The 19312-nt window shown below is 33.7% G+C and overlaps 3 protein-coding genes across 3 annotated transcripts; 1 reads left to right on the forward strand and 2 right to left on the reverse strand.

Moving 5' to 3' along the window:
* Positions 1-5413: 5413 nt before the first annotated feature.
* On the reverse strand, positions 5414-6405 carry LOC129946085 (uncharacterized). Its single transcript, XM_056056115.1, has 3 exons — positions 6257-6405; positions 5877-6192; positions 5414-5813 (listed from the first exon to the last, which is right to left on the reverse strand). The coding sequence occupies exons 1-3, from the start codon at positions 6266-6268 to the stop codon at positions 5503-5505; spliced, it is 639 nt and encodes a 212-aa protein (XP_055912090.1). The 5' UTR covers positions 6269-6405; the 3' UTR covers positions 5414-5502.
* A 10828-nt stretch (positions 6406-17233) lies between these two features.
* LOC129945786 (cytochrome c oxidase assembly factor 6 homolog) lies at positions 17234-17822 on the forward strand. Its single transcript, XM_056055706.1, has 2 exons — positions 17234-17368; positions 17442-17822. Exon 2 carries the CDS (start codon positions 17469-17471, stop codon positions 17733-17735), a length of 267 nt encoding a protein of 88 aa, XP_055911681.1. The 5' UTR covers positions 17234-17368; positions 17442-17468; the 3' UTR covers positions 17736-17822.
* On the reverse strand, positions 17779-18381 carry LOC129945784 (N-alpha-acetyltransferase 38, NatC auxiliary subunit). Its single transcript, XM_056055705.1, has 2 exons — positions 18193-18381; positions 17779-18133 (listed from the first exon to the last, which is right to left on the reverse strand). Exons 1-2 carry the CDS (start codon positions 18238-18240, stop codon positions 17834-17836), a joined length of 348 nt encoding a protein of 115 aa, XP_055911680.1. The 5' UTR covers positions 18241-18381; the 3' UTR covers positions 17779-17833.
* Between the last annotated feature and the right edge of the window lie 931 nt (positions 18382-19312).

The following is a 19312-nucleotide window of genomic DNA, read 5'->3' on the forward strand; positions in this document are numbered from 1 at the left end:
CCACACTTGTAAACATTTCTGCTCCGTCACATGTCGCTTGAATATTTATTGAGTGTAAACCTAAAAAAAATGTAAATAATTTTAAAATCACTAAAGCTTTGTGTTACCTACCTTTTCTTTATTCGCACATGAGTGCAATCAATTGCTTCAATACAGGATGGAAATTTATATTTTCTAAGCCAAATTATTGTTGCAGCTACTTTATCCTCTACCGTATTGGGAAACTTGATTCACTCCTCTTTCCTAATTACAATTTTCTCAGCTACTTCGATGATAATCCTGGAAACAGTGCTTTGATCGATTCCAAAATCTTCGCCAATACCGCTTTAAAAGCCAGGATCACCAACAAATCGTAAAAACACCATTATTCTGGTCTTATTTGGTAATCGACCGCCTCGAAAAGTATCGCGATTTTCAAAAAATAATTCATTAGGATTTCAACTTGCGTTGGGGTAAACCAATAAAGATTCTTAAAATTTCCTGTTGACTCAACAGGAGCAAACAAATTTGAATATTCAGCCAATGTGGTTCCTGAGACAACAAATTTCCAGTCTCAACATTTTACAAGCTTTACCTCATTTATATGAGATAATGGTTTCTTTCTGCATACGGAAATGTCTCAATTGAGATAGATCTCCAAAATGAGATCGATCACATTTTAGTGGTTTTGTCTCAAAACGATTTTGCATAGGAATGATAGCAAAAGCTTAAAATAATGAGTTTTGAGACTGAGCTAAAGCATTTCGCATACCACCCAAAGTTTTCAATTTTTTCTAACCTAACGAAACACGAGACGAGCTAGTTGTCTAGAACTCAAATGAAATGTACTGATATTTAACTTCCTGTGAACTAATTTAACCAGTTGATACAAAAGCCTAACAAACTAAATTTTACCACAAACACAAAGTTCTTTCTATAAAATTTCAATTTCAATTTCAATTTCAAATTTTCTTGATTCTTATTAACAAAAAAACTACATGGTAATCCTTAATAGCTTATATATAAATAGGAATAGTTAGTGCCATAATTTATTTAAGAAAAAAATAGTGTAAATGACTTTATTATCGAAAGTCATCACCAAAATCTCAAGAAAAGTCTTAAGCATTTTTAGGTAAAATAGCTATTCTTCTAAACTTGCTCTGGTGAATTGAATATTTAAATAAAGACCGGGCCAACTCTAAGAGGCATACACAAATTTAAATATTTCTTAAAAATCTTAAAATTAGTACATCTTTATAAATTTTGTTTCGATCTACCATAATTTTACTTTTGACATTATGTGCAACTTAAATCGTTCTTGCAACGGAGTGTGTTTGCTCAAGTCTATTTCTATTAAAGTTGTTTATGCTCATTTTTTCTTAAATAAACAGAAAAACGTTCTGCACTTAAATGTGTTCATTGTTTGAGGGGTTTTGACGATTCGTCGATAGCCAATTATAGCTTTTTAGCTTTGGACGAAAACATAGACGAAAAAGGCCCTATGTACAATAATTTACGTTATACTTTATTAAAAATCCTCAATAAAACATGAAATAAGAATTCAAATTAAATTAGTTTGTCTCAAACATTTAAGTTATGAGTTATGACATACAAATTTAAAGGCATTATTAAAATAAAATTAAAAAAATGCATATTTTTATATTCGGTTTTATAATTGAGGTTTGTACACAATTTAATTCAAAAAGCGTCTGGTTTGGTTATTTATAGTAAACAAACAAATCTGGAACTTATTTCTCCCTGTAATTAATCATTATATTGTTTTATATTTTTATTTATTCGTTTAAATTACCTCAATCCAAAGTTGGTTCAGCTTCGGTCAATGAAAGATTATTCCAAAAATGCTTGCGGTTTTCAGGAAACAAAGAAAACAATTTTTTTCAATATCATTTTTTCGTTCGATGGCAATTCCTCTTGGTTAAGAACGAACGACTGAAGCGGGCTTATAAAATCCTGACTTCATATATTTATTTTTTAGAAAATTAAGCGTTTTGAAATCTGACTCAAAGGATACTTTCTAGAACAAATGTTTGCTTCCTCTCTCTAATTTTATGCATGCTATATCGTGAAAAATACGGTCTTGGTGGCCAGTCGTAAAATCCGATACAGACATTTGCTTAACGTAAACCTTTAAAGAGTTTGCGTCTTGAACACAATCGAAGAAATCCTGGAAATCGTATAGTTTTCCCTTCCGTTTCATAGAGAGTTCAACCTGATGGTGAAAGCTGTCAGCAGATATGAACAGGTTCAAAAAAGTTTAATGTTATTGATGTAGCAGATGTCTCATCTGAATTGATAATCATTACAAGATATGAAAATAATACCCAATTTTTATTTTAAGCCGCGCAATCATCAACCCATACACTTAAGTGTAATTTATTATCGATGGTGAGAAAAGAAAGCGTTAAAAGTGCTTACAATGTCATCTTTCTTTCGTCCGGAAGTACCCTCTGCCAAATTGCAACAAATGGGATTTCTTTGCTTTTTTCTCCAAGTGGCTCAAAATTTTCGTTAAAAGCTATAATGCGCTTCAAAAAGATGACAGCCTTAAAACCTTCCAACCGCGCTAGCATTATCACTTTTTGCAAATCAACAGACACAACAAGTGTATCCGGAGCTATTTCATTGGAATCAAGTTTGCTGTTTTTTTGATACTATGCTCTTGTTAATTTGACTCGGTCCTTGTGATTTTCCCAGTCTTTACAAATATTACAGACTTGTTCGTCGCTGATCTGTATATCCACGTTGTTGTTCACATGCTTGCTAGCCATATGCAGATTGTGGCTTTCACATTGCTCACATTCCTCATGCCCAAGCGACACGATCTTACAAAAATGTTGGTACGAAGTTCGAATACCTTTCCTGGTTAAGTCACTTAGAAGATAACGGCGTAGAGGAGCGTACTCTCGACGATAGTGAGAAATCGTTGGATTGTAAGCCTCAATAAACTCTTTATTTTTTGTGTATCCAATCGGGGATACGAACGACCACATCGTCCACGTTTATCATTAAAGGGTGCCAATGAATTTTGAGGAGTTGTCATAATTACGTCATAAACTACACTGTTGTTTTCCTTGGAAAAACCTAAGGTAGTATGGTAGAAGGTTTCGCAAACAGCACAGATATTACCCTGTTCATAAAAAAAAAATGGATAAAGCTAAATTTTCTCCTTGACGATAACTTATCTTTTTTTGTATCACGAGCAGTATTTTGTTTGCGTGTTGAATTTAATGTAATATGTCGCCTTTCAAGCCAATCTAAAGACCAAAACCGAGTATTTATTTCAATTCTCCTACCTCAAAAAATATTTGAAATGCATTTTTTTAATACATTTTTCTCCACACGGTAGTCGAATTGGATGTTTTTTTGATTCTTTTTCTCTTCTTTTACTTTGTTTTTCTTGGCTGACAGCCCTTTTCTCTTCCTCTTCAATCTTCCGCCATCATCGTTGGACTCCGCAGCCTGTCCTGTGTTGGTCTCTTCCACTTCTTCAATATTTAATGTTACAATTTCTTCTTGATTCACTCCGTTTGTCTCTGTACCACCAGCAGAAACAAGGACATTTTCATTTTCTGAATCACTACTATTTTCGGGAACATAATCAGGACCCATTTCAACCAATTTTTTTTATTTTCATTTCTTAATTCTGTTTTCATTAACTCAATTTTTTTTCTGTGATTAATATTTAAAGCTAAATTAACAAGCATTCTTGACCGGTTCATGTTTAATCACTTATTGTAAATAATATATATGAAGGAAAATTAAAAATAAAGCCCTCTGCTAAAAACAAAACAACATTTGTAAATAGTTAAACAGGACCAAGCACGAAACGAGGTTACGACCTTTGCGTATCAAAAATTGCATTCAACTGAAGGCCAATAACGCACTCTCCAACAAAATCAAATTCTAAATTCGTAAAAAAACTCGACAAGATTCAACACGTTAAAAGAAAAAAAGGCCTAACTGCACATAGGGCTTTTTAAAAAAGAACATGAATATGCTTTCTCTATGCAGTGCATTATAAGAGGCCCTATGTGGTAGTTAGGGCTTTTTATATATTTTGATGCACGTGATTTGTAGTTAGGGCTTATAGAAATTGTGTTTTTCTGGCTTATTTGAAGATTTAAGGTTTAGAAATGAATGTAGAAAAATCGGAGACAATGCCCTAACTCTAAATATGCAAATTTTGTAGATAGGGCCTTTAAGAGATTATGGGCAGTACAGCTATCAATGGTTTTCCTCATTGAAAACAACCATTGGAATTTTTGTAGCTATCATTCAAAATTTCTGTCATTGAACAAAATTTCCTGATTGAAAACACCGACAAATTTGTACTGACAGAAATCTGTCATTGGAATTGTGTGAAACTGGAACACAAATCAGTGAAACGATTCGTTCCACTTTTGAACATAAAATTATCAGCTGTTCAGGAAAATGAATTTCCGTCCGGAAAATAGAAAAAACATTTTTGGAGAAAAATAAATGCGTATTTACACTTTTTTTCTCCCAAAAATTCTTTGTGTAATTTCCGATCGATCAGTATTAAATATCGATTCAAAAATGTTTCCGGATCGATTTCATCGATAGCTATAACTGGCCCTTAATATTTAAATATTTTAAAATTTAATTGCTCAGAACTATGCCTTAAAAAAACACCCTTCAACAAATATTTTCGAAACAGGCGGTTTGCTTTATCAGCTTTACTTGTTATCAAATAAAATGTGCTGAGTCGTGGTTGTTTTTGTCAAGTCTGTCTGAATTGATTTTTTTTGCGAAAGAAATGGGTTATTTAGTTGTTGATTTTTCTATAAACAAAAGCCGTATTCCTTGGTAGTGAGTTACACAAATAAACATGATAAAGAAGATAATTGTTAAATACATTTTTAGCAATTTACTAACCAAAAATGTGATTTAGCGAATTTTAATCGATTCTAACATCTAACTGTCTCCTAACAATTTGCTATAGTTAAAATTACGGAATTTCTACTTTAACTTTTGGCTATTTGCTAAATCCATATGATATCTGTAAAATTATTCTTATAAGAGCAGTGGATAGAATGGTCCAGTCAAAAGTTGGAGATTTCATTTCCGTTTCGACGTTTTGCTTGGTTTATTTTCAAGATCTGTCACTTTTTATTTGGATACACGTTTTTTAATAAAACGCAATTAGTAAATTACTTGGTAGGAAAACGAAAAAAAGGTTTAAAATGTTGGCCTTTTAAACATTTCAATTTCACTGATATGTAGAGTTAAAGCGTCGGCTTTGCTTTTTAATTTTATGGAGTATGAAGTGTATGCTTATTCTGGCATATTAGATGTCATACAACTTATCATTACACTGTTAATGGCTGAATTAATTCATTAAAATAGAAAATCACAGTTGAATATTTGACTACTCATACAAAAAAAACAACGATTGTTTAACTATCTGTAAAATGTTTCTTTATAAAAAAAATTTTATTTTAATAAATTGTCCAATTTTTTGTTCTTTTAAAAGAAATCAGTTTAGTATATTCCTCCTGAAATCCCAGGTCCATATTGATAGCCGCCACCTGCAACAACTGGAACTGGAGTAGGACCAACACCTAGTCCCAACCCACCGCCTACAATACTACTCCCAAGTTGGCTGTTGTAATAACTTGATGGATATGAATTGTAATAACTTTGACGGGTATACGGGCTTGCTAATCTAGAACCACTATATCCAGCTGTTGGGTATCCATATGCACCATTGTATCCGGTATAACCACTATAACCATTATATCCTGTATTGTATCCACTTCTGTAATATCCTGGATTGTTGTAACTGGAAATACCTATACACAAAAAATCAAAGCTCAAATACTGAAACGAGAAAGTGCTTAAAATATACCACTCACCGCTAAGGCCAGCTACTCTAGGTATGGGGCTATATGGATTGTAATATCCACTGTTGTAACCTCCAATTGTGCCAGTTAAGCCAACTCCGCTATTATATCCAGGAATGCCATTGTATCCAAGTCCACCTAGGTTTCCATCAACACCCAATCCACTAGTGTATCCGCCAAGAGTATTATAGTCAATTCCACGTTTTTCCTGTTTTTTCTGCTGATTCTCAGATACTATTTCGAGTCCTGAAGCGGATGCGCTAGAATCTGCTCCTGATTGTTCAGCATTTACCACCAATACAGCCACAATTAGGATGGCGAAGATAGGCTTAACACAAACAAAATTTAACTTATTTAACAGAATCTTTTGAAGGAATATGATGATGACTTACAAAGCACTTCATTTCTACTTTTATAATAGTTATAGAAGTTTATATAATATTACAGGAGTTAATGTTAATCCAAGAGATTCAAATCGTAAACTGATGCTGTACAATAGCAATGGCTTGGCTTTTATATGACTTTAAGCCAATCTAAACTATTAGTCAGACTTTGCAGAAAATATATTTTTGCTCAAACACTTAACGATTAAACATTTAGAAGTTGCGTACATAAGTTATTTTGTAGATACATCAACGAACTTACAATAGGTACCTCTATTGATGGTCACAATATATATACCTACACGAATTTTAAAGGGGGTAACAATGGTATCCATTGAATATGGGAATTTTTGTTTGACTATAGCTACGGGTTCATGTTTTGTTGTATCTAATTTTGTTTACAATGTCTAAGTTACCAAAGTTACAAGTCAAAATTTCAAAATCTTCCAATAGTTATATGGGCTATGTTTATGTTAAGAAACAAGTAAGAATAAGAAGTACGATATCTAGCTCAATGCGTATGTTAAATGTTTCTGAATGCTTTTTATTTGCATTTCAAATATAACAACATAGCGTATATAATACGACCATAAACCCTAAAAAGAGGTACCAATAAGATTGAAATATATGTTTTTAATTAAGAAACCGATTACAGAAAATCAGCGATTCAAATTTTAACTTTGAAAAAATCAACTGTTACAGAAATGGTATCATGATGAACGAAGAGGCTAAAAACAGCTAAAGTTTCAGTTTTTTTTAACAACCTATCAACAGAAATGTACTCTTTAACTTTGTATTCTCTTACTACATAATGACATTGAACAACAGTTACATTCCACTGAACACACAATAATAAAAATGTTCATTTTACAATTAACCTTGACGAAAATTTGTTTTAAATTTTATATTTCCGTCAACTGAACTTCTGAAACTCAAAAAAATTTACTTAACTTAAAAAGGTATAATATTCCACAATTATATTCAAGAAAAATAATTGTGAGTGTGGACTTATAGCAGATTATGAACAACAGATCTGTCAAAATATCGATTTTAACAACAGGCCTGTTTTTCAACGCGCTAACGGGATCCAAAGAAAGGTCAAATGGCTGCATTCAATCTCAGACAGATAGGGTATCTGCATACCTTTTTGTTAGTGTTCTACGTGTAGAATAATAGCTGATCAAAGACAGCTGAGATGTCAAAAAAGGAATCCAAAGGTATCCAAGCATTTCTGGGGTATGTAGGTATCTGACAGAACAGCTGATTCAACACATGGTTGAATTTGAAGAAACTTGAAAATTGATTTCTTACTTAATTACTTATACTTACTTACTTAAGGTGGCGCTACAGTCCTGTGTGAACTAGGACCTCACCCAACAAACATCTCCATCTAGCTCGGTCCTTAGCTAGATGTCTCCAGTTTCGCACTCCAAGCGAAGGTCACCTTCCTCTTGTGCGCGCCACCTGATCCGCGGTCTTCCTGTACTGCGCTGTCCTGTGGGTGGACGTATTCGTTAGACTTTTACCCTTTGGCTAAGTCTACGTCGCTGTACAGCCCGTACAGTTCGTCGTTCCATCTTCTCCTCCACTCCCCTTCGATGCATACGGGACCGCAGATCACACGAAGAATTTTTCTCTCGAAGCGACCCAAGGTGCTTTCATCCGCTTTTGTCATAGTCCATACTTCTGCACCGTATAGCACGACGGGGATGAAAAGGGTCTTATATAACATTTTGGGCCCTCGAGAGAGGACTTTACTACTCAATTGCTTTCTTAGTACAAGGAAACAGCGGCTAACAAGAGTTATTCTGCGTTTGATCTGAGCGCTGGTGTTGTTTTCTGCGTTTACAGCGGAGCCTATCTAGACGAAGTCCTTGACTACCCCAAAGTTACGTCTGTCGATGGTGACGTTTTGACCAAGACTTCGGTGTTGTATGTCCTTTCTTGACGACAGCATGTACTTTGTTTTGCCCTCATTAACCGTTAAACCCATTTTTGCCCTCTTTGCCTCAATACTCACAAAAGCCCCATTGACACCACGCTGAGTTGTTCCGATTATGTCAATGTCATCAGCATATGCTAGTAATTGGACAGACTTTTGAAAGATAGTGTCTCTAGTGTTGACGTGAGAGTTCTGCACTATTGTTTCAAGCACGATGTTAAAAAAATCACATGACAGCGCAACACCTTGTCTAAAACCTTTTTTGACATCCAAAGGTTCTGTTAAGTTGTTTCCAACCTTTATGAAGAAGCGTGAATTCTCCATGGTCATCCTGCACAAACGGACGAGTTTGGCAGGGATGCCAAAACTAGACATGGCTCTATACAGCTCGTTCCCGTAGATGCTGTCATATGCGGCCTTGAAATCGATGAAAGATGGTGGGTGTCGATTTGGTGTTCTTGAGTTTTTTCCAGGATCTGCCATAATGTGAATATTTGATCAACTGTGGTCTTTCCTGGTCTAAAACCACACTGATAAGGACCTATCAGGTTGTTGACGATGGGCTTTAGACGTTCACATATTACGGCAGAAAAGATTTTTTTTCAGGATCGGGCAAACAATACTGAGGTTCCATTCATCGGGCATGCTTTCTTCCGACCATATCTTACAGATAAGTTGGTGCATGCTCTTAAAAAACTAATCTACATCTGCTTTAAAGAGCTGGGCATTCAAGCCTAAGTCTAAGTCTATGTTGGGAGGACGGGATTGTTGGCTTTCGTCGTCTATGTTGAATGGATCATCCTGCCTGCCTGCTTGTAAACCTCTCAACATCTTAGACCGCACGCTTCTCATGCCCTCTCTTTTTCCTTCTGAGAAGTCGGCGTTCCTCTCGCCTCTTCTGCTCATAGAGCTCATGAGCAGCTCTCGTCCTTTTATACAGCACCGCTTTGCCTATTGTTTGGCTGCATTTGCCTGCCGACATTCCTCATCAAACCACGGGTTCCTTGTTGGTGGCTGCTTGAAACCCAGCACCTCAGAGGCGGATTCTCTGATTGCCTCTTGGCAATGTTGCCACTGGTTTCCGATACATTGTGTTGGCGGCAGAAAACTTCAAGAGAGGTTACTTGTAACTTGATCGGAAAAGGATTTGGCGATCTCTGGCGATTGTAGCCGTTCGACGTTATATCTTCTCCCAGCATCTCCCTGTTTTGCCTTGGGTCTGGAAATCCGAAGTGTTACCTTGGCTACAACGAGGTAGTGGTCCAATTGGATGTTAGCTGCTCGGAAAGTTCGTATATCCATGATGCTGGAAGCATGTCTGGCGTCGATCGCAATATTGTCAATCTGGTTGACGGTAGATTGATCTGGAGAAGTCCAAGTTCCTTTGTGGATGTTGAGGTGTGGAAAACGCGTACTGGTTACCATGACGTTTCGCCCCGCAGCAAAATCTATGAGCCTGAATCCGTTGTCGGAAGTGTTCTCGTGCAGGCTGCTCTTCCCGATTATTCCACCAAAGATGTCTTCCCTTCCTAGCTTGGCATTAAAATCGCCCAGGACTATTTTAATATCGTAAATACGTAATATTTTAAATACATGATGCAACTTTTTTAAATTGATTTTTTTTCTCCCCTTTGAGCATAAATGAGAATTTTATTTACTTTGTTAATTTTAAAAATTTGCTTTTTAAAATGTAATAAATAGTTGTTATAAGAGCTTTCTTTGGTTACTAATATTATTTTTTTATTTTCTGATTTTTGTAAGAACATTTTTTCACTACTGAATTGAAGAACGGATTTCTTCAAATTTCGTAACCTAGTTTTTATCAAAAAAAATTAAGTTCGCACCAAAATGAAATGTAAACAAAGTGTTGATTGGTTTCTTGAAAGATCAAATCAATTTTATGATTGATATTTAAATTTGTAAACCTTTTTAGACAATGTAATGCCAAAATGTTTTCAAAAGCCACAGGTTCTACGATAACTTTTGGGTAAGGCAACTCGATTATGAACAATGGTTCTTTTATATCTATAATAGAGCTTACTAACATAAGTTATAAGTAAAGTTCTGCGGCATACCATTGCCATTGACCCTAAAACTAATTTCTCACAATTAAATTTTAACCATTCAAACTACGTTTTAACATAGTTGTGGGTAAAAGCACTAAACTCGTAGGTGCTAATATTCTAGGTAGGTAGGTAAGGTACACGCATTTCAATTAAACTTACCTCCCCTTTCAAGTTAAAAAAGAAACCACAAAATTTTTCGTCCGCCTCTAAGTTGTCAACGTCAGTCAGTACAATGCCACAATTCCAAAGCGGCAAACGCAACGCAATGCGCCAACAACGCCATAGCCAGCGCCGCCGTCACATTCGTTATCCTAGGCCACAAAAATTGATGTAATCTTTGAAAATGCATTTGTTGTTTTGAACTTGTGCCGCATTACCCTGATGTGGTCGTCTGTCTTGTTTTATTCGTATAGGTACCTAGACCAAATGTTAAGGTTGGCCTAGGTACATTTTGACGTAAAAAGATGGGGTGAAGAGCATTGTATTGTTTGGATCTTAAAGCTTCATGTACATAAGTTTATCTACGTCATTATGGTTAACATGTATATTGTATACAGCTATTGTTTATGATGCATTGTCTTCAGAAACAACAAAAATGCTTTAGTTCTTGATGATGAGAATAAATGCAATGCAACATCTGTTAGATTGAAGATTCAAATTTATGGCGTTATTACATGTGTTTATTGTTGCTAAAGGATTTATTAACATAAGTTTAAGTAGCTACATATTTGTTTCTATATACATTTACAAAAAGAGATCGATTGTGGATTTAATAAATCGAATGATGCTGAGTGACGCATGTTACGGGAGAGTGCTACAAAGAGAACGTTTCTTTTTATTTATGGCACCTTCAATTATGGGAAATAATCGTACCACAAACGTTTCTTTAGCTAAATTATACTATATTAACTATAACCAATTAGTTTATTATGGCATTTTACTTTTATAATGATTCATAAAATGTATACGTAAATTTTGTTGACCTACAGTTTGTAATACCAAATTATAGAAAGGTTTCCAACTGGAACTTACATAACTTGAGCATTTCTTGTCAACGTACCCTAAATCTACTGGATGTACAATTAGGGTTCTCAAAGGTTAAATCATTTTAGTGTCTCACTTAATTTTTGCAAATGCTCATTAGTTATAACTTATGGTATGAGTTAACTTATGTGTATTTAATTCTCAATCTAAAACTTTTGAACACCTTGAACATAATTCCTTTATGTTTAGAATAATTCATTTTAGAGCAATTTTTTTGTTAGTGATCCCGAATTCAATTTAAACCATCTCAAATTCATAATAACCATGCTTTTAAACAACGAGTTTTTACGCAAAGAACTATTTGACAAAAAATCTGCAGCATTCATATATTAATATAGGGCAGGTGAAAGCTTACAACTTATGACGAATTTTTGAAAAATAAATAAGATACTGAAAATATTAAAACAGATATTGAAAAAAGGTATTGTGTGTGGAAAAAGTCACGAATTTTATTTAAGAAAAAAAAACATATAACGTTTTTATTCGAATTGTAAAAGGTTTTTTAAAAACAACCTATAAAAAGTGTGATTTGTTCGGAAGCTACATTAAGCATCTTGCACATGAGCTACGAGCTGCAAACTGTGGATGTTCGAATATTTTGACTTTTCTTTCACATGAGTTTTATTTCTATTCGTATACAGCGACAATTTGTCAATTTATAATTACCCTTTTCAACAAACAAAACAAGTGGGGTATAATTTTGAGGTTAAGTTGAGCGCGAACAATTTATCCGTTGCAATGTGGATTGTATGTGGAACGCGAATAGAGATTGTCAGTTCGTAGCAAACACACTGCACTTTGATACTACTAAATTGTTTTTACAAAATTATCTTATTATAGAGAACAAAATGCAAATTTTGTATCCTAACATAATCGTCAATTGGTTTCTTATGATTTAAATGTGTTTTGTTTCAAATTGACTTTTTGAAATGTTTTTTAAATAATTTTCTTAACTTTTGAATTTTTGCATTAAAAGAAATGAAAACAAGAAAAGTGTATTGTATTTTTAGAAAAAAGTAACGTATCAAATCAATTTCCTACATTTCTGCGCGAAATGCACCAAAAACCCTCTAAACTATTGTATTTTAAATTTTTCTTAAATATGGCATATTTAGAAAACTGTTATAATCTTGGAATGCTTTCTATGTAATTAGTCATCCAGACCATACCTTGCTGGACAACAGTGTTCTTAAATAATTTGATAACTAAAGTCGTCATTTAAGCAATTATTAAATTTTGTTAGCCTACTTTACAAAGAATTAAAGAACATTTTTAAGCGGTGAGTCTTTACTCTTACTTACACTCATCTAAGAGTGTGAACCCCCCTGATGAAAAGTCTGAAACCGCCCTTGACAGGGACGAGCTGTTTAGCTCCAAGTCTAGTTTTGGCATCCCTGCCAAACTCGTGCAGGATGACCATGGAGAATTCACGCAGCTCCATAAAGGTTGGAAACAACTTTAAAGAACCTTTTGATGTCAAAAAAGGATTTAGACAAGGTGATGCGCTGTCATGTGATTTTTTAAACATCGTGCTTGAAAGAATAGTGCAGAGCTCACACGTCAACACTAGAGGCACTATCTTTCAAAAGTCTGTCCAATTAATAGCATATGCTGATGACATTGACATAATCGGAATAACTCAGCGTGATGTCAATGGGGCTCTTGTGAGTATTGAGGCAGAGGCGGCCAAAATGGGTTCAATGGTTAATGAGTTCAAAACAAAGTATATACTGCCGTCAAGAAAGTACATACAACACCGACGTCTCTGTCAAAACGTCACCATCGACGGACGTAACTTTGAGGCAGTCAAGGACTTCGTCTACCTAGGCTCCGCTGTAAACGCAGAAAACAACACCAGCGCTCAGATCAAACGCAGAATAACTCTTGCTAACCGCTGTTTCTTTGGGCTAAGAAAGCAATTGAGTAGTAAAGTCCTCTCTCGAGGGACCAAAATGTCGCTATTTAAGACCCTCATCATCCCCGTCCTCCTATACGGTGTAGAAGCATGGACTATGACAAAAGGGGATGAAAGAACCTTGGGTCGGTTCGAGAGAAAAGTTCTTCGTGTCGAAAGGGAGTGGAGGAGAAGATGGATCGACGAGCTGTACGGGCTGTACAGCGACGTAGACTTAGCCAGAAGGTTAAAAGTCCAGCGACTAATACGGCTGGGTCACGTAGACCGCATGGAAACAAATGTGTCATAAATTGCAAATTCAGAACTTTACTTCACAAACCTCTACTTAAAGTTCATATTAAAAAAAACTACCAAAATCATTATTGTCTACTGAAAACTCCTCAGGCATGGTATAAGTTCATCACGATTTATATTTTGTATTGTAAAGATATAATTCTGATTTCAAAGATTTTTACAGAAAGCATTAAATGAAGGTGTGCAGAAAATTAATAAATCATAGAGTAATAAAGATCATCTTTCGGTTGAATTAAAAAAAATTTACAAAATTGTCTTACTATAGAGAACAAAATGTAAATTGTATTATCCTAACATAGTCGTCAATTTGTTTCTTATGATTTAAAGGTATTTTGTTTCAAATTGACTTTTTGAAATGTTTAAAATCGCGTTTGTTCGTCCATTCGTTCATTCGTTGTTCGCTCTCATGTGCAAGAACCTTGACTTTGCTGAACAGTTTTATTTGTTCATCATTTTATGGTGTGGCAACAAGCCCCAAATCACGAAAAAGAATATTCCTAGATATGCCCTATTGAACCGTTATGAATTTGTTTACATAAACTGTTTTCCAATAACTTAACATTACTAAAACATATGTTTTTAATTCCTTACAAAAATGGTGAAAATTTTGCAGTCACAATTCAGTGTTTAAAAAAAAAACACATATTATATCCCGAGATTGAGCATCTTTACATTTTTTTTTTATTATGTTATAGATGAAGGTTTATGTCAATGCTCCACAATTGGTTTCAGACTTTAAGCATCTTGAACATGAGCTACGAACTGCGATCAGTGGATGTTCGTACATTTTGACTTTTCTTTCACATGAGCTTTTTTTCTATTCGGAGACAGAGACAAACTGTCAATTTACGATTACCCTTTTTTCTATACTTGTCTCAGCCATGATCTTTCGCATAAAAACAAAACAAGAGTGGTATAGTTTTGAGGTTACGTTGGGCGCGAACAATTTATTCGTTGCAGTGTGGATGGTATGTGAAACGCGAATAAAGTTTGACAGTTCGTAGTAACCACACTTCGATACTACCAAATTGTTATTACAAAATTTTCTTGTTTTACAGAACAAAAAGCAAATTTTGTTATGCTTACATTGGTGTCAATTGTTTTTATATAATTTAGATGTGTTTTTGTTTGGAATTGACTTTTTGAAATGTGTAAAATCACATTTTCGTCCATTCGTTGTTCGCTCTCATGTGCAAGGCACTTTAAAGATGGAATTCGTAAAGCTAATAATAATATACAGTTTCTTAAACTCCATTTATCTTTTTTTTACTTTTAAAACCTTTTTCTTATCAATTAAATAAAAATGTATTTATTTCTTATTCAAAATTCGTGTAATTTTTGAATACCAGAATATAATAAGAATATGATTTATTTTCTTATATGCATCTTCTGTTACATATCTTTAAAAAAAAAGAATATAATAAAAAAAGCCACCTCAGAGGAACAGACCTCCCCTCTTTTCCTTTTTTAATTTTCATACCCAGAAGCATTATCTAGGCAACTATAAACTAAAATAAGAAAAAATAAAAACACCCATCGATTTTAAGCTTTCTTAAAATTAAAACTCTATTTTATTAAATTAATATTTTATTTTACAAAAAAATATAAACAAATTTATTTTATATTATCAGTCAAAGAACGCTTTTCTGGTTTAAAAACTTATCATCATTAAATAACAAATGTTTTAAAGTTTTTATTTTAAATTTTGTTATTATTTTCTTTTTTCAATTAATTTTTATATTTTAAAGTTATATTTTTAAAAGTCTTAAACGTTTAGCCATGTTTGAAGTTGAAAATAAAGATGATTGTTGAAAACGTTTCTTATCCATCTTTAACCTTTTGTTAGAATGTTATCAACGTTTTATTAAGACCAACATTAGATGCAGGACCCATGTTCTGTAACTTGCGAAGCGATAAAACTTGTCGAGAAACGGTGAGAATTGAAAAAAAAATCATTTTATCGCATAATCGGGTTTCTGTAACTTTGACAGGCGATAACTTTATCGACTGGAACAAACGGAATAGAAATACTGGAAAAATGCGATAAAATGGGTTTCTGTATCTCTAAAAGTCGATTACTTTTCACATTAAACGTCAAAATATATCACTTTATTAAGAGCGGCGATAAGGAAGGAATTATAGAAAACAACATAAAACTTTAAAATGAGCGAAGTCGCAAAGGTAAGTACAAAGTATTAAGGTACATAAATAAATGTACATAAATTGCTTATTATTGATAGAATAATAATTAATAAATAAATAAACTGTATTTTCAGAGATGTTCCCGGGTTACAAGGTTTTTATCCTGTTTTCAGTGTAGTGTGTAAGTGTGGATGATCAATTATATTTATTTTTAAGTAGTTTAGTACATAATAAATCACCCTTTCCAACTTTTGTGGTTTCAACAGTTTCTGCTAAACTCTAAATGAAGTACTTCCCACGAACCCTACAAAAAATGGGTCTTAAATTTGACCCATTATTAGGCGCCAGTTATAGCTATCATTGGTTTTTAATCATTGAAAACAAACATTGGAATTGTTTGACAAGTTGTTTATAGCTTTCATTAAAAATGTATGTCTGTGAACAAAATATCGTGATTGAAAGCCACCGAAATATTTTTACTGACAGAAATCTGTAATTGGAGTTGTGTGAAATTGGACTACAATTCAGTGGAAGCATTCGTTTCACTTTTGAACATAAAAGTATCAGCTGATCAGGAAAATGAATTTCCGTCCGGAAAATAGAAGAAAACATTTTTGGAGAAAAATAAATACGTAATTACACTTTTTTTCTCAAAACAAATTCTTTGTATGATTTCCGATTGATCAGTATATAATTTTCATTTCTAATCAAAAGAAAACACCGTCAAATATCGATTCAAATATTTTTTCGGATCGATTTCAATGATAGCTATAACTTACCCCTTACAAAATAACCTTTTTTCAAAGACTACAAAAGTAATAGGCATACAAATGAGTAAGGTTTAAATGCTTGTGAAGTGCGTTATTTTCTTCAAATGGCACATACTTCAAAATATAAAACGGGGTGACTTTCCATTACCACAGCACGAATTTCCTTCTGATTTTTTTTACCGTTAGGTAGGGGTCTCAATAGAACATGTTTTAAATATAAGGGCGAGGAAACAACTTTAAGTCATAAAAAAAAATATTTTCTTTTTCGGACTTAACCCTACTTTTTTTGTATTGCATTTTTTGAGCCTAAAACATATTTTTTTTAATTGATAGCACGGCGTACTAAGAGCTAGGTATGTAAGGGGGGGCATGCTGGCCCCTGCAACCCCCCTGCTTGGGGTCACTATAGGATTTGGGGTGGGTGCGAGTTTGGGTATATGCAAAGTACTTTTCCATTTGAGCACTAAAATAAAAGAAATTACCAAGAAAAAAAAACAAGTATGGCAACACTGAACAAAAAACAGGGAAGAAATGTCAAAATCAACCATTTTTGAGTGTTTTGTATGGAAAAAAGTGAACTTTAAAAATTAATTAAAAATAGAAATAAATGTTTCCTCGCTCTAAAATTGCTATAGTTATTATTTATTTGCACAAATCTATCGAATAAAAAAAACCGCGAGTCGAAATTCGTGCTGCGGTAATGGAAAGTTGAGCCTATAAAACAATTTTGTGTAAGTTTTTACTGTTTGCCAAAAGTTTAAATTTTTGAAAAATGTTACCTTTTTTTAATTTTGCTGGGTTTTAAATTGTGGCACACAATGGAATAAAATTTAAACAAACAGAGCTTTTTCCATACACTTTTGTTCTCTGAAGACCAGCTGTCAAGTTTCAAGTGTCAGCTGCCAGAATTTCGTAAATAGAGAAGGTTATGTGATCAAAATTGCAAAAGTAAAATAGTTTATAGTTTTATATTAATAATTTCCAGAGTTTAAAGTTTTAAAAACATCATTTATCCCACTAGTTGTTCCAAAGCTCCTCCATTGATAAAATGAGTTTCCCAACAAAAGACGAACGAGCAAAATGCTGGAAGGCTCGTGATGATTTCTGGGCATGCCTAGATGCTCATGCACCCGGTCATCAGTCCACAAGTGGTGAAGCTGTTCCCAAAATATGTGCCGACTTAAGAAAATTATATGAAAGCTCATGTCCATCACAATGGGTCAAACATTTCGATCGTAAAAGAACCTACGAACAATTCAAGGAAAAAGTTAAACAAGGTTTTGATCCACTAGAACACAAGGAAAAAGCCAAATAAAGTTCAAAGTTCTGTAGTTTAAGTTATTTAAAACACATTAAAATTGTTATTAAAATGGTTTAATAAATAGAAAAGAGTTTTATCTAATTGCGTGCTAGTCATTGTATTAATTCCTGAGATGTCATTGGTGGATCGGCAGGCATGTCAACTGATATTGATACTATGTGCTTTCCTGGAATCATTACATTTCCCAGGACTCGTGCATCTTTTCCTTCTTCCAAGTATTCGGTGCACATCGATAGCACTACGTTAGCGTCTTTGTCGGTGCAGTTGAAGAAGCCGGTAAGTACACGTCCGTCGGTTATGACAACCCTAAATGTCTTACCTAGCCATTTGCGTAGATTTGCTCGACCCTTGGTAAGAGCTTCTGGTGGTGGTCGGGGACGCTGAACTATTGGCTAAGAAATTAAAGACGGGGCTATTGAGAAATCAATAAAAACGAATTTCAGATACATACTTCTCTTTGTAGGGGTTCGGCATTATATTCGGAACTGGTGCTGCTCATGTTTATTGGTTATATCGAGAGTTTATACACACATACGGGGAGGAAATTTAGTACATTGTTAAAAATATATTAATTGTTTATAAAAATTTGACCAGCGAACGATTACAATTTACGAACCAGAGATTTTTAATGTCAAATTTTGACATCTGTCATCTATTGGATGCGTTCCAGGTTATCACACAGAATTGTCCCCAATCGAACTCGTACTCTAAATCATTCAGTGCAGAAAACATGATGGTATAAGAAATTAAAATATAATAAATACCTTGTTTTAAGAAATTAATCGAAATATTCTCTTTATTGAATTTGGAAAAAATATGGACGCATTATACAAAATATTGTAAGTGTAAGCAAGTTCATAACAACAATTTAAAAGACAATTAAAATAATTTTTCCTGCCATTAAACACACGATACATATAATATAATGATAAATGTTTATTTATTACAAAAATTTCAAAAAAAAATCAAAGAATGTGTAAATAAAAAAAAGGAATCATATTCAGGAGGCAGTTAAATGCTTATAAATGATACCAAACCTGCTAAAGATGTGTTAATAAATTTGTAAGTTGTAGAAATATTGGAATATTTTCTAAATTGTGAATATACGAAGTAATTGCATTATTTTTTTGCAAAAGAAGAAAGTACTTTCAATTATAATTATTTATTATAGGATATACATTTATTAACTCAAATTTCAGAACATCTCCAAAACAAACTGACCATAGTAGGCTTTTCACACCAAACCCAAAACCCGGTTTTCACGAAAATATCGATTTTCGCCGAAACCTACATCGAAAACTCAAGTTTTGTCATACATTTTTGGTAAACGACAAGTTTTCGTAAACCACAAGTTTTATATAAAACCTCTCGAAAAGTAGTTGCAATTCAAATTAGAACTAAACAAACAAACCTTTCGAAAAATTCAGCGCTCATATTAATGTAAACAAACAGCTGATGGCTGTTATCAAAACAAATATTTCATTTTGAATAAATTTGGTCGTGGTAAGTAATATTATTTGTACAGTTTCCTTACAAAACAAGAATTATTGCTTTTTGTTTTTTTTTTTACA

The sequence above is a fragment of the Eupeodes corollae genome, chromosome 2 (assembly GCF_945859685.1).
Source record: "Eupeodes corollae chromosome 2, idEupCoro1.1, whole genome shotgun sequence".
NCBI lineage: Eukaryota > Metazoa > Arthropoda > Insecta > Diptera > Syrphidae > Eupeodes > Eupeodes corollae.

What these genes read in the sequence shown, in the direction of transcription:
- LOC129946085 (XM_056056115.1), bottom strand. An exon ending in TAGAGTAGCTGGCCTTAGCG is followed by an intron (nt 5,814 to 5,876) that starts GTGAGTGGTATA and finishes TTTTGTGTATAG; the next exon opens with GTATTTCCAGTTACAACAAT.
- LOC129945784 (XM_056055705.1), bottom strand. Translation starts at nt 18,240, where the DNA reads ATGAGCAGCACCAGTTCCGAATATAATGCCGAACCCCTACAAAGAGAA. An exon ending in CCGAACCCCTACAAAGAGAA is followed by an intron (nt 18,134 to 18,192) that starts GTATGTATCTGA and finishes TTAATTTCTTAG; the next exon opens with CCAATAGTTCAGCGTCCCCG.
- LOC129945786 (XM_056055706.1), top strand. Translation starts at nt 17,469, where the DNA reads ATGAGTTTCCCAACAAAAGACGAACGAGCAAAATGCTGGAAGGCTCGT.